The sequence below is a fragment of the Chroicocephalus ridibundus genome, chromosome 14 (genome assembly GCF_963924245.1).
Source record: "Chroicocephalus ridibundus chromosome 14, bChrRid1.1, whole genome shotgun sequence".
Classification (NCBI taxonomy): Eukaryota; Metazoa; Chordata; class Aves; order Charadriiformes; family Laridae; genus Chroicocephalus; species Chroicocephalus ridibundus.
In genome coordinates this window covers 7,073,783-7,088,843 of record NC_086297.1, presented here as the reverse complement: position 1 = coordinate 7,088,843, position 15,061 = coordinate 7,073,783, and the positions used below count along the sequence as shown (strand labels likewise).

Below are 15,061 nucleotides of genomic sequence, written 5' to 3'. Positions count from 1 at the left end.
TTATGGTGTGCACCTTGCAGTCAGCGTGAGATCAGAAACTCAGGAATGGATTAAAAATAGAACAAGTTACGGAATTACATCCTAGTTTTTTGCCAGGAGATTAAGAGACTTTGATGACCTGTCAATTTAGTAAATTAATCAAGTATATGAAACAGCACAAAGAAACCTGATAGCATTGTCCGTGTAGTTTGAAAGCAGTGTGGTAACTGCTAGAGTAAAATGCAATTCACAATCTTGGAGAAAGAACTGTCTGAAAAATAAATTAGTTTTCTGGATTACAAGAAAAATTATATTCCCTGTCCCTAGAAACAACAGTTTATTCGAAAGTAAATTGATTTGCAATTTACCAGGGAAGAAAATTAGCCCTTGAATTGGTATGGGGTGAGAAGAGTTTAACTGGGACTTTATCCAGAGAAAGAAATTGTTGTTAACAGCTTCATCTGTGGTGCCTTATATCTTAAAGCGCAACAGAAATCAAGCTAAAACCAGATGACTGATGGCAATACTTAGCTAAAGGAAGAGCAGTATAGCCATGAGCAACAAACCACACCAGGCATACGAGGCTGATTGTAAGGAGCAAGAGTTGCACAGCACAAAGTGCAAGTCCCGATGAGAACTCCCCAGATGTTCTGAGTGGTCCAGATCCAGGCTGTTAGCCGAAATCATTGTAAAGCTGGGACCAGACCAGCGAAGATAGGAGCCACGTTTCAATTCTCCTGAAGTTTGGAAACATTCACAGGCAGTCTTTTGCCTCAGGCCTGTTTTAAAAGTCTGTGCTGGTTTTAAGTAATGTGTAAATGGCTTGAGCTCGGCGACTATGCTTAGTTCACTCACTGAAGACTTTGAAGGTCTTTACTTTCTCTTCCCATGATCAGTTCGTTTTTAGGACATTATTTGTCTAGACTGTCTACTTCTTTGCATTTTAGGTAAAAATAGGTAATTTTCAATGTAATTTAGTAATTTTGGTAGAATTTTCGGCCAGCAAAAAAGCTGCTTCTTTGTACATTAGAAATATCAAGAAAGCATACTTCCTTGGTGCTTCATGTACTATACAATGCACAACATGCTCTGCTAATCATGGATTAATCTCAAAAGTGACAAAGATGGCCCTTATTTAAGGAGGTTAAAAGACTTGGCGAAGATCACACAGCAGAGCTACGGTAAAGCTGCAAATAGCGCTTGCCTGCTTTATGGCAAGTCCTAAGCTTTAATCGTTAAATGACGCAGTTTTAGCAAGGCTGTAAATAGATGTCCTGTTGCTGCTTTTTAGTGAATATTTTTCTAAACATCCTGTTTCTAGAGACCTTTTTTTAAATATTACTTTGCCTGAGTGAGGATTACAGCATTAGAGTTTGCAATAATAGTGTCTTAATGAAGACACTACTTAATGAAGACATAATGACATATCTTAAATAATCGTGTATTGAAACAAGAGAATAAAGCGGATTGTCATTATCAGGAGAATCCTCAGAAATTTTAAGTCCAGAATAACTCAAAGGGGAACTTGTTAGAATATATGGTGCTGTGGTTTTTCAAACATCTTTCATTAAGTCGGAGACCTTGGAAAAAAGAGTACGTCATAGTATGATCATACCTGGATAAAAAAGACCCCCAAATACTAGTAAACAGGTTGTATGAATAGATCCTTATGTCAAATGCAGATTCTCCCACCAGGACTAAAAGTGAGACGTGGGTGCGTGATGGATCGCAGCGAAGAAAAGGGATCCCAAGTAAGGAAGTGCACACTATCAAAAAGCCGAACTTATCCCTGTTCAGCAGCAGCCAAGTCCTGCCCAGAGGGAGGTGAAATCCATATTATTTTACTTTCCAGAAGAGTCAGGGAGTAGAGCCCAGGAAGCTCATCCCAGTTTGAGAAACAAAACCAGGACAAACACAGATTTCCTCTCAGCAGGACGGGCTGCGAGTGCGGGAACTCGGGTGTCCAGATGTTTTATCCTCAGATCTCTCAAAGGGAATAAAATGCTCAAGGCAAAACAGTTACATGGCAAATTGTTGAAGGGTGTTTTGGACTCAGAGATCTAATGTGATAGAACCAGGGGAAAAAAACAAAAAGAAGCCTTCTTTAAGAAGAAACTTGAGCAGGACGGTACGATAATGAGATTTTTATGAAAATAATTTTGTGTGCCTTTTGTGAAATAAAAAATGAGATTCAGCAGCTGAGACTGAAATGCTTAAAAAAAAGGCACTTTTAAAATAACTTTAAATACCCCGGACAACAGAAGATCGGCGGGTGACGGTGTGAGCCGCCGGCGGCCGCCCCGAGCTCGCGGCGGGTGTGCCCCGGGCGGCGGGGAGGGACGGCGGGGCCGATGAGGGGGAGCGGTGCGGGCCGGTCCCGGCGGGGGGTCCCGGGAAGGGCCGGGGAGGGCGGGTGTCCCCGGGGGCAGGGGGGGGTCCCCGGGGGCGGCGGCACCCGCGGGCCGGCCGCACAGCGCCCCCTGCGGGCGGGAGGCCGCCCCGTCGCCATGGCAACCGCCGTCCCCCGGTCGGCGGCCCCGCGGGGGCGGCTTAGGGCTAAGCCGCGGCGGGGCCGGCAGCGGCGGCCGCCACCGGCCGTCAGAGGCAGCCGGGGCCGCCAGCAGGTGAGAGCGGGAGCGGGAGGTGCCGGGGAGAGAAGGGGAGGCGGGGGGGGGGCCCGCCCGGGCCGGGCATCCCACGGTTCCGCGGGGCTGGGGGGCGGTGGGAGGAGCCCCCCCCCATCCCCGGCCAGACCCGGGCCCGTCTCGGCGCTTTCCTACAGCACCGGGACGGCCCCAACGGCCGCCTCCCGCCGGCGACGTCCTCCCCGGGGCTGCGCTCTGCGCGCTGTCTGCAGGCACGGGCAGGGGGACGTACACACACAGGCGTGTGCCGCAAAACCGCGCTCAAAACCACCCAACCGACGGACTTTACAGGTGAAAGTGATGCACAGGGGGGTTTTCAGCCCACTTTGCCCTAAATTGCGGGCAGCAGCCTCCCGTGCTGCACTCAGAGACGTGTCTGTGACAGTCTTTACCTTCCATTCCATTTTAATATTCCTGATTTTAATCAGGAATTTTAATTTTTTATCCATTCCTGATTTTAATATTTGCTAATTCCTCGCTTCTGTATTTGGCCACACTGTTACTCTTTTAAACTTACTTTTCTAGCACTTGTGAAAACCCGGTGTACGGTGACTGATTTATCAACTCAGTGCAGCTCATGGGTTAACGACCTTCAGATTTGATTATTATAATAGCTGACATTACACGCGATACAGGGCTGTGATTGCACTTGCCTGCTGATCCTGGAATAATGACTTTTATTCCCTTTCTCATTAGGACGATGGCTTCTATCGCCGAGCGGACGTTCATCGCCATCAAGCCTGACGGGGTCCAGCGGGGACTGGTGGGAGAAATCATCAAGCGGTTTGAACAGAAGGGATTCAAACTGGTGGCCATGAAATTAATACATGTAAGTGTTCTTTAATTTGTATGTCTTCCTTTTCACATAAGCTGCAGCCTTAAAATAGAACAGCACGCTATAATGACAAATGTAGTCTTCAGAACGATTAAACCCAAAATTTTGAGAAGTCTTTGAATATTTTGGATATTTTGGAAAAATTCCAGTTCCCAGCTCTGGCTAAATGCTTTAGACATGCTAAGCACGCTAATTTTAGTAACTTGATGTCCTTAGTCTGAAGAGAATATTTTTTTAGGTTCATCCTATAGCTAATAAATACCTCTGCATATCTGCAACAAATACCAAATCACGAAAACTGCCTATATTGGAAAAAGATACTTTTCTATGTTCAGCTGAGGTTAAAGCAAACAGTTAAAATTTATATTGACTGAAAATACTTCTAGGAAGGTGCTAGAAATGCTGAATTTTCAAGTGCGTGCAAGTTTTAGGATTAATAGTGCTGTGTGGTTAATCTATGTGATTTCAGTATGCTCTTAAGGTCTTACTGTAAGCTTTTTTGTTTGTTTGTTTGTTTTTTAATGCAGGCCTCTGAAGACCTCCTGAGAGAACACTACATTGACCTAAAAGACCGGCCGTTCTATGACGGTCTGGTGCAGTATATGCACTCTGGCCCTGTTGTAGCTATGGTGAGTTCTTAAAAATTAAGCTCAACTAAGAAAAATTGACTGTTTAATTGTCTTACCTGCAATAAGATCGTGTTACCTGTTGAATTCTAGTTTACTTTTAGAAGGACTTTAAAACCTAGATTCAAGTACTGTAATTAGGGAGATGTACTATTAACTCCTTTTTCTCTAATCTTTTTTTCAAAATCTTTCTCTCCTCTGAGTCAGTAAGTTGAGGAAGAGGGCAGGGGTAAAGGGGGAACCAAAGCTGTGACCCTGAGGAACAGTAAACCTGCACAAAAAAACTACTGTGAAATGCCATATATTAAGTATGCTGAAAAACGATGCTAGAATATTTTTATTATGCTCCTAAGCTATAGCAGCTTTGAAAATCTTTTCCAGTCTAACTTCATTAGAAGAGATTTTCTCTTTTTTTTTCCTTGACAGTGTATTTGTAAAATAGTTGAGCTGGAGGTCTAGATCTTCAGTGAGCAGACAGCTTTGGAAGGCTGTTTACCATATTGAAATTTAAAATGACTCTCTTCCCATCCTTGGTGAGGAGAGGTGTTGTGCAGCAGAGAACTGCAGCAGGTGCTTCAAGAATCTGACAGAAAAATTGGGGATAAAATATGTCTTGCTATTAGGAGTATTTGTGTGGTGATTTGTGCCATGATGGACAGCATTGTGTAATTCTGGAAGGTATGATTAACTCTTGCTACTTTATCTACTGCTAAGATTTAATAATCTCGATGGATTATTTTTTTTTAAGGTGTGGGAAGGTCTTAACGTGGTTAAGACTGGAAGAGTGATGCTGGGGGAGACTAATCCATTTGATTCAAAGCCTGGCACTATTCGTGGTGACCTCTGCGTTCAAGTTGGAAGGTATATTTTGGAACTGTTGATGTCATCTAAAGAGGCTAAATGTCCAGTGGTATGTGATGATTATATGTCATGATACGTGCAGGAACCGTGCTCCGTCCTTCTCTGTCTTACACACGGAGTGGCTGTTTCCTGTGCCTGTATCTGTCTGTGCCCGGACTATCTAAAGATGGAAGGCGAGTTTTTTGACAAAAACCACCGAGCAAAGCTGGGACTGCATACTCAGTGCCTGTTGCTACTTTACGGTTACTTACAACTTCTCTCCATAACAGAGACCACTTCAAAAAAACGAAGCTTGCTTTGCTTCGAGTTTGAGGATTCTATTACTTTTATATCCACCTTTTCTTTTCCTAGGAACATCATTCACGGAAGTGATTCTGTAGAAAGTGCTGAGACAGAGATCAATTTATGGTTCACTCCTGAAGAACTGGTTGATTACAGAAGCTGTGCTCATGAATGGATCTATGACTAAAACTGAGCCTATACCTCCTGATATCCTTACTGTCTGTAAAGAGCTGCCAGCCTCTAGCTGTTTCACAGCCCTGCACATAAACCGGTAGGAACCTGTCTCAGAAATCCGTGAGATTGCTCTGTTGTGAATGTTAAACGTAGTCAGTGTTTGCTGCTGCTCTGGTTAAAAAAAACTGTCAAGCTACAGACGGAATTGTACTTTTAAAAAGCTGCTTCTGGGAGTGAGAGGTATGAAATTAAAAGGCAGAGCATATAACGCACATACTTTCCTGATACACTCTGTAGTCAAAGAGGGCATTTTGGTAAATAGAAAAAAAAAAAGGTAAAAATTTATTTGGTAGATAAATATGCAAATGAACCAGCATCAAACAATAATTTTGTTAAAATGTTAGGGAACAACTGGTGATATGTAGATATGCTGAAAGTGTGCCCAAATGTTGAGGACTGAACTTGCTATCAAGTGAATCCCCATGCCCAAAACAGCTGCAGAAGGAGCAGATTGATTTCTCCCTCCAGAACACACCCTGCCTGCACACACAGCATAGCTTTGATTAAAAACAGAACTTTTTGCTAGATTGACACTGTTTCTGCTCGCTTCCCCCCTCCCCCCCCCCCCCAGATTTGTTTAGTATTTTAAGGAAGGATTAATAGGCCAGGCTTTCTGAAATGCCCTTTTATGTGAAAAGAAGATTAATGTGAGGATGGATGAGGGAGATCTACCTTCAGCCACTTTGCAGCAGCACAGGGCAGCAACAGTGATGTTTGCTTTATTGACAGAACAGCTGATAATTTAGCGACGTTCTCATTTGTGTGGTCTTTCCCTTAATAGCTGAAACTACAAAGCAAGCTGTTCTTGGGGGAGGTATTTCAGAAATGACTGTAGCAATATTTATTTATTTAATCATGCAAAGGAATACAGCCATAATAATAGTAAATGTATTTCAGTAGAGGTGTCTGCTGTCAGAGAAAAGGATCAGCCTCTGGCAGAAATTTTAACAAACACTAGCTGGACTGGACGAGGCGGGAGAAATGCCTTGGGGTCCACATTATGTATTTATTTACCTGCAACATTGTATTCATTAAAAGCAAGAGTTTCATGAAAGTGGTCTGTTCAAACGCTCGATTTTTTCCCTGTGGTGAATTCTAGTTTCAAATACTAAACCGTGCAATGAATGTTGAATTCAATGCTCATGATACTTTATAAAGGTATCTACCTCCTAAAAAGAGGTTGTACAAAATAAAACATTTGCTGTATCTTAAGTGAAATAAAAGGAAATTTTCATTATATTGTCTTAGATCTAATTAATAAGGAGAGGGAAGAAATTCCCTCACTACCAAACTGTACCTGAGGTTGTTAGCTTCTTTTCTGAAAATATTTGGTGTTATAGAAGATAAATAATGAAGTTAAAGGCTGTTAGAAAAAAGGGAACACGTGACAAACCTGTGCACAAGATGAGTGCTCTCCAGTTCCGCTTTCGCTTGAAGGATTACTTGAGATTTCTTTTTCCTGATTGCTTACTACAAAATAGAGAAACTTGGGTTACCTGGAGACATGGGGGTTGTCAGAAAGCTACTGAGTATTCCTGAGTATTACTGAGTATTACTGATTTTTAATGCGCTGAGCCCGAGAGGAGGGGGAGGTCAGCCGCCTCGGAGAGCGCGCACCGGAGGTGTCTGGCTGTTCCAGTTCCACTGACTGTAAGTGCCTGGTCAATGGCAGGCGGCGTAACTACTGCAAAGGGCATTTCTTTAGTATTACAACTGCAGCGATGGTGTACGATTATAACTAGCTCAGGAAGAGAAAAGGTGTTTTGTAAATTAGTGAAGTACCAAGTAGTAAACATAATAAAAAGTAACAACGCTCTTCCTAATTATTCTTATGACACGGGTCCAGGGGCTGTGAAGTTTCACACCTGATTTTTGACACTTTGCAGCTTTATCTTCACATATCCCAACAAAATCACTAAAAAATTCCCTGCCTTACAGCTCCTCCCTCACTTTTCTGTGAGGGGTGTGATTTCAGGCAGCTGTAAGGGGCGCTGCTGGTGAAGCCAGGCGGGCAGCGCGACCCGTCGTTAGCAGAGGGCAGGGACACCTCTGGAAATGGCACAGGAGGAGAGAGAAGGCGGCAGGTGCGGCCCGGCCCGGCCGCCTGCCAGGCGCGGCGGGGGCTCGGCCCGGCCGAGGGAGCGCAGCGGCAGCCGCCAGGCCCGGCACCCGCGTCCGCCCCGGCCCGCTCCGCTCCCCGGCACCGCGGGCTGGCGCCCAAGCGAGCCCCCAGCCCCGCCCGGCCCGCCCCCAAGCGCCGCAAGGCGGGCGGCTCCTCCTCTCCGCAGGGCGGGGGATCCGGCCACCGCCCGCCTCCTCCTCCTCTTCCTCCGGCGGCTGCGGTGCGGGCGGCGGCGGCTGCGGGAGCTCCGGCGAGGTGAGGCGGGGGCCGGGCCTTCCCCCGCGCTTCGCGCTCCGCTCCCTGAGGGGAGGCCGGGGGGTGCCAACGGCGGGCGCTTCATGGCGGACGGGCCGCCTCAGCCCCGGGCGCGGCGGCCGTGGGCTGCGGGCCTCGTCTCAGCGAGGGGGGCGGAGGGGAGGGCGGGCTGAGGGTGGCCGGGCCCGGGGCAGGCTCAGCGCCAGGCCGCTGCCACGTGGGCCCCGCCATGGTGGGGAGGCCGCCGGCGGCCTCCGACCTTGAGGCGGCGGCGAGGCTCAGGCCTGCGCCTCCCTCTGTCCCGCAGCGCGATGGCGGCCAACTGCGAGCGCACCTTCATCGCCATCAAGCCCGATGGGGTCCAGCGGGGGCTGGTGGGAGAGATCATCAAGCGGTTCGAGCAGAAGGGCTTCCGGCTGGTGGCCATGAAGTTAGTGCACGTAAGTCTGTCTCCGACGAAACCGTTTCTCTTGCCTGCCAGAATAGCTACTTCTATATATATATATGTATATATTTGTATCTATGCGGCTTTTCCTGCATCAGCGTGGGAATCTGATGCTGAATTTGCCCAACAGCTGGAAGCGCCGGATCACATGTCAGGCCGAGCTTTCTATCGAGCACAAAGGTTTGATCTCTCCCGTTTCCTCAGGAAACACAATTTGCTCGGATGGCTTAATGCAGCCTAATTTGAGCGAGCTGAAATGACCTTGACCGAAAGGTTGTATCGGGTAACATCATCCAGACGTCTTGTACCCAGCTTATTGCTGAGGATTACTGTAACACAAAGAAATGGTTTTGACAACTCTTAACAGTGACACTACTAAAGGAAAGGTGGTGCGTTGTGCGCTCCTTTAATTTTACATTAGGGATTTTCATTGAAACCCATAACAGCATTGCAGCAGCTGTCGGTAATACCAAGGACTGGTGGACCCAGTCACTAATGCTGTAGTCTGACAGTAGTAACACCGTTTGTGGCATGGTATTTGGAAGGTGGTATTTAATGTTACATCTGTCCTTCTAAAGGCCTCTGAAGACCTTCTCAAACAGCATTACATTGACCTGAAAGACCGACCATTCTACCCTGGTTTGGTTAAATACATGAACTCTGGACCTGTTGTGGCCATGGTAAGCGGCTTGATTTTACTTACAGACTACTTTCTTGAATATATTTGTCTTGCTCCATAAATTATTCAAAACATTCTGATACACTGTTACAGAAACGCTCTTTCGAGCTACCCAGTTCCTGTAGTCTCAGAAGAACACAAAAATTAAGATGAAGGCAATCAAGCAAGAAGTTACTATTTATTAACAAGGAGAAAAGTGTGCATGTATAACATGCATATTAAAATGCTTAGCGTGGGTTAAGCAAAATTCCTGAAAGCCAATCTTCTGCACCAAAGAATCTTTTGTTTTGGGCAAAAAACCAAAACTCCCCCCAAAACAATAAAACTGCCCCAGTAGCATCTCCTTTGTTGTGACTATGTACCTAACCACGAGCGCCTGCAACTCACCAGGCTGTGCTTACCCGCTCACTCCAGAAAGGCGTGGGACTTGGCCTTGTACCTCAATCAGTTAACTCTGAGGCTCGGTAAAGTATTGATAGTCCTTTCTATAATACTTCCAGTTTACATGTTTTTTTTTTCCCTGGTCTTCTTTACAGGCCTAAGAGAATCTACACTAGATTAATTTTTTTAGTGGTGGAGCCCTTGTTTCTTTGCAAAGTATTTTATTAGCAAAGATTAACTCTTGGTATTTTGTATAAACACGTATTAATAGGATTTATTTTCTCTTTTCCTTAAGGTATGGGAAGGACTCAACGTGGTTAAAACTGGGAGAGTAATGCTAGGGGAAACAAACCCTGCAGACTCAAAGCCTGGTACCATCCGTGGTGACTTCTGCATTCAAGTAGGAAGGTTTGTGCTCAGTTATCAATTGAGATTAAAAGCCATTTTTTGGGGGGAATTCTAAGTTCTTGTTAGATACCCCAGTCTGATGGTATTTTATTTGCAGGTCACAATCCGTAACTGCTACTTAAGAAAATGGCTTGGTACAAAACTGAGTGTTTTGAAATACAGCTACTCGTCAGAGGTTCATGTAAGATCAGTCAGTGGCTGGTGTGGTAGAGTAGCCCTACTCACCCCTGCTAGGCTTAATTAGCTCTTATAGCGGGGGTATTTGAATACTCTACCCAAAATGGTAGTCTTGCAGCTCTAGATGCTTCATCTGAGTTTTTGCCTATGGAGAACTACGAGGTTGCTGAAGGTGTATTTTTATAGGAAACAATTCATTTGTCTTCTTCCACAGAAACATCATTCATGGCAGTGACTCTGTAGAAAGCGCGCAGAAGGAGATCAACCTGTGGTTCAAGCCTGCAGAGCTCGTTGACTACAAGTCTTGTGCACATGATTGGATCTATGAGTGAAATGGGTTTCCACAATGAATTGTGCCTTCGTAACGCATCATCTCATTCCAGCTATTGACCTGGGAGCAATTACCACCACAGTTATTTTAGTCATTTTTCAGCACTGTCAAATAAATGGATGATACAAACTCATTTGTTGTGGTGCGTTCATTATAAGACAAGACTACTGTGTTCAAATATTCATATTGTCATTTCACTCAGCTGTTCGATGTTTTTGTCTTGTAGAAGGAACGGTTAACACAGCCTGACAGAATAAAAATTCGTTGACTTTGTTCACTGCAAAGTTGCTTTGAAGGCTACTGAAATACCTTACAGTCGTAAAGCCAGCTTGCAGAGGGCGAGGAAAGGGAGGGCCTGAGCTATTTCCAACCTAGCAGAATTAAACGAGAAGAAAAGTGTGGTACTGCTCTGTGACAAAGTTTCCCTCTACACAACTATTAATTATCTGTGAAATACCAGGCCTTGTTCTAATACCACCCTCTCATATTAAAAAACCTTACCTTGTGCTCTGACTAATTACCCAGTTACTTAAAACATGCATGGTTTAACAAATTGGTTTTTTTTTTAATCTGCATTCTCTGAAGAGAGAAAGCTGGAATGCATTTATGTACCTGCCAAGGAGTGCCTTTTGAACACCACAATCAATACTCAGAAAAAGACTTTTTATCATTTTTATTTTGTGTAAAAAAGGCAAATTTAGTGAATTATTTTCATCTTGTACACAAAGTTATAATTTTAATGCTTTTCACATCCATGCTGAAAATCTGCAGTCTCGTAAAAATGAAAGTAACATTAATTTCTCCAAAAGCATTTTTCACTTAGTTATGTACATTGCATGAGAAAGCTTTAAAACTCTCTCTCATTGACCACACAAATTACCAAGAAAATAAAAGATTAAATTTGTACAGATATTGATCTATATATCAAATACATACAGAAACGATGTAAAAACCCTATTTGTTTAGTCTTGATTCCCGCCCCAACATTTTCCCAGGGGCCAAAGCTGATGCCTTTTTTGTATAAATGGCTGTGGCTTTTTGTTTTAAATACGAAAATTAAAAGGAAGAAAAATTCAGTTTAAATCACAGTTTTTTAAAATCCCTTCCCAATAAAGGATTGTTACCAAATATATTAGCACCATCGTACAAATATTGATGGGAGAGGGTATTCACATCACATAAAACAACAATAAAAAACAAACAAACACTGAAACCCGTGTTAGTATCCGTAGAACAAGGAATTGATAACTGCTTTAGCTTTCCTCAGATGCAGCAAGGAAAAGGTTAAAGAGTTGTATTTAAAATAACATAAAAATCAAAGATCAGCAGAAAGATTTTGAGCAATAAAAGACGGGTAGCTGCAAAGTAAGGTACGTAACTTGTGCTACCCCACGGTTACAAAAACCTGCTATGCCAAATGCTGAGATTAGTTTGATCCCGTTGAAGATTTCAGATGTCCAACACTTTGCTGCTCTTTTAGCCCAAGTAACACAGCTTAGAGTAAAGCCAAGAGAAAAATACCTAGAGCCATGTTACTGACAAATGCTTTACAAATACAGTGAAGCCCATACTATGGATACCACAGCCAACAGGGAGCCCACGCTTTGAAGAGACCGCTCTAAATAGCTGGCAGAGTTTTGCTGAGGTTTTCCTTAAACCTCTCCTAAGCAAGTGACTTCGGTTAGTTCCTCATGCGGTTTGCTTAGGACAGATTTCACTGTACTTGACAATTACACAATTTAGGTATATTTTGAATTCAGAAACAAGAGAAATTTCACCCATGAATCTCAACACGCAACTCCTACTGCGGTCATACGTGTCTGAGAATGCAAGTCAACTCACATACTTTAGTGTTTAATGAATAAAATACCTATTTTTAAAGAACATTATAAAGACTGACAGACTTCAAATCCGATTCTTACATTCAGGAAGTGTGTTCAACTTAAGTGCTAGTTTTCCTTCTTGACATTTGAAGACTATAACTCAGAAATCAGGTATAAGCCTGGGCAATACAGAGAAGCCCAAGCTTTAGTGACTTGGCAATATACCTTGCTCATTACCAACCCAAATTTTCACATTATGAAACACAAATTAATGCAACAGTTTTTCTGCTGAAGTCAGAAGCTATTGATTGATGAGAGAAGAAAGCAGGATTGTGCCAACCTTGTTGCAGCTGACTGGAAATCTGCAAGTTGCTGCATTAAAAATAAAATCAATAGTGATGTACTTACCAAACCAAATCAACACTTGCAGAGCTGGATTTTACTGCAGGTTAAATGGAGAACACAGGAAAAAAAATAATCAAGGCTTAAAGTGTCATTACAATGGTCTCTAATCCTACTTCTCCAATCCAGGCTGTTCAAAAGAAATGTCATGGGTGGGTCAGAATCCGAGAGAATGTATTTGAAGTCCACCAAGCCCGACAAAGTCCTTTTTATGGCTATTTTAGAGAGCTAAAATGTCATCACCACCTGAAGTTGCAGACACTTATAATCTGATTACCAGATTCTGTCAACATAAGAAGCTGTTGTTAAAAAGGGGTTCACTATTTAAGAAATTTTACCAGTATGGGAGAAAAGAATTCCAGACATTTCTACACTATACAGGACATTTTTTACTTCCAGTAGTAAATACAAAACTTTACATAATTAACCCCTCTTGCATAGAATGAGGTAAACCTGTGCATATCACCAATACTATGTACCCAAAGTTAGAGCAATATTTTAGAAAATAACCAAATTGCTGGTTTTCAACTTTCTATGCACTTTTTTTTTTTTAAGCTCAAACAACAATATACAAAAATGGTCTCCCGGGGCTCTGTGGGTTGATATCCTTAAAGCATTTCTTAGGCTGTAGGAACACAGGTGTTAATAATTTTAATTATTTTTTTTTTAAGCCCTAATTTGTGGTAAAGAGTCAGATGATCATTGTACTGCTCTGAAGGGGACCTGCTAAGACCCAGAAGCACTTATAGAACATATGCAGTTAATTCCTGAGAGTTTAGTTAATGAACCTTACTGGTAAAAGCTAAAGCTCTTGATGCACATTTTTCCAGTCACAGCTCTGCAGGGCTGATTAATCATTTCACTAATCAACTCCATGAGTGACATCATTTACAAAAATGTACAAAGTTTAAAAATATGGAAAGATAAAACCCGAATTATTAAGAGCTCATGCCAAAATACTTTGTATTTCACTGGTAGTAATTTTCACCCTTTTACATTACTTTTGCCTTTAAAAAAACCCGGACAGTTAAGCAGGCAGGGCTAATGGGATACCTGAAGTGCGACACAAGGATTCCAGGCAATAAGCAAATCCAGTTTATGAATTACACACTAGACAGTATATGATTTACATACTGTTCTCAAGTGTCAACTTCCGTATTACGCTATTGCAGCAAGAAAAGAATATTGCAGGCTGTGCACAACTGAACTAATTTTTTTTTTCAATCCATAATGTATGGCTCCTTTTAGCTCACCTGAAACCACGTGGAACATCAGTTTTGAATGTTCAGAAATATTTAAGATGGTAAGGAAATGTCTAGGTCTTTCTGAATAGAAAAAAAAAAAACCCACAATCGGAAGAATACTCAGAAGTTCCTTCTTACTACCAAGGGAGGCCTCAGTTACTGTTCATCTAAGTTTCTTCTTCAGCCTGAATTCATAGCTAAAACTAATCTTCCAAATGAGGGAATTTGCTGAAGTTCCAGTTTGGCATAGGGCTCTGTAAACATTTGCTGAAGCTTTCCAAGATTACAGACATTCATATACAGATAAGAGCTTTGTAGTCCCCAATCCAATGCCCACTGCAGTCAACGGAGACAAGGCTACTGATATTAATGGGCACTGAATCAGACCCTAAGGAACTTTTTTTTTTTAAAAAAAATCTTATATAAAAAAAGTATTTTAAAGTAAAGAAAAACATCTTGAAAAGTTAAAATCTTCCTCAGGTGACGGCTCCGTTGCAACTGGGGCTACTCACTGAGTAGAGCTTTACAGGACTATCTTCCACACACAATTTTTGCCTCTAAATTAAGGCTTAAATGCCTTATTTTCACAATTAAAAAAAAAAAACAAAACAACCAGAGGCGTGACCAGTGCAGTTCACAAGAGTCTAAAAGTCTCCCAACTTGTACCAAAAAGGTTCATTTGTTATGACAGTTCATTTGTATTTGCAACTATATCTTCCTCCAACCGCTTCCCACAATCATGCTAATTAAACTTTAATCTTACCAAAAAATTAGAATTTCAGTTCTTGTTAACAATGCACAATAAATCTGAACTGGAAAATATTACAAAATTCTTTCAAAAGCTTCAAATACAACACAAAAGTGTCCATTTTTGTTTTTAATAAATTGAAAAATCTTTTTCACTAAAATAGTTTCCCCGCCCTTCCAAAAAATTCTGAACTGAGTCTAACTCATCTACAGTTAGCAAAGTGCCCCAGGTACAGTCTCCTGAACTGTACCATCCAAGTGGGAGCAAAATCAGTCAGTCTTGGAGAAAGGCTCTTTTCCTATCACCAATCCTCTGCCCCTCACTTTTCTGAGCTGCCTTATGGTTCTTGTTTGATGTAGTAACTGGCAGATCCATTGCTTTCCTGATCAGATGCTCCTTGAAGGAAGCTATACTCCTCTCCATCCAGCAACTCCTCCTTCAGCTGCAATGAAGTCACTGAAAATAGAAGATGAACATTAAAGATCTATGAAATTTCAATTAAATACAACTTTTCCTTACATTTACTAACTTTAAGTAGACCCCAGCTTTTCTATTTTCTTACATTCTGTATTTTAGTGATTCTT

The 15,061-nt window shown here is 42.6% G+C and overlaps 3 protein-coding genes across 13 annotated transcripts in view; 2 read left to right on the top strand and 1 right to left on the bottom strand.

Moving 5' to 3' along the window:
- Positions 1-2,469: 2,469 nt before the first annotated feature.
- LOC134523556 (nucleoside diphosphate kinase-like) lies at positions 2,470-6,699 on the top strand. 3 transcript variants are annotated; one of them, XM_063352572.1, is made up of 5 exons: positions 2,470-2,603; positions 3,321-3,453; positions 3,987-4,088; positions 4,834-4,946; positions 5,298-6,699. In XM_063352572.1, exons 2-5 carry the CDS (start codon positions 3,325-3,327, stop codon positions 5,413-5,415), a joined length of 462 nt encoding a protein of 153 aa, XP_063208642.1. In that variant the 5' UTR covers positions 2,470-2,603; positions 3,321-3,324; the 3' UTR covers positions 5,416-6,699. The 3 variants fall into 3 exon arrangements, with proteins under 3 accessions (XP_063208642.1, XP_063208643.1, XP_063208641.1); XM_063352573.1 differs by lacking the exon at positions 2,470-2,603 and adding an exon at positions 2,720-2,915; XM_063352571.1 differs by lacking the exon at positions 2,470-2,603 and having other exon boundaries at positions 3,295-3,453.
- LOC134523508 (nucleoside diphosphate kinase) lies at positions 6,116-10,393 on the top strand. The gene is made up of 6 exons (XM_063352476.1): positions 6,116-6,169; positions 7,466-7,839; positions 8,147-8,279; positions 8,863-8,964; positions 9,640-9,752; positions 10,144-10,393. The coding sequence occupies exons 1-6, from the start codon at positions 6,116-6,118 to the stop codon at positions 10,259-10,261; spliced, it is 894 nt and encodes a 297-aa protein (XP_063208546.1). The 3' UTR covers positions 10,262-10,393.
- Positions 10,394-10,909: 516 nt separating this feature from the next.
- Positions 10,910-15,061, bottom strand: part of MBTD1 (mbt domain containing 1) — a 38,310-nt gene continuing 34,158 nt past the window's right edge. For 8 of the 9 annotated variants that reach the window (XM_063352570.1, XM_063352569.1, XM_063352561.1 and 5 more), the window contains one exon: positions 10,910-14,933. In XM_063352570.1, coding sequence (XP_063208640.1) covers positions 14,815-14,933 — 119 coding nt within the window. In that variant the 3' untranslated portion in view covers positions 10,910-14,814. The remainder of the gene's footprint in view (positions 14,934-15,061) is intronic. The other variant, XM_063352568.1, reaches the window with a different exon arrangement.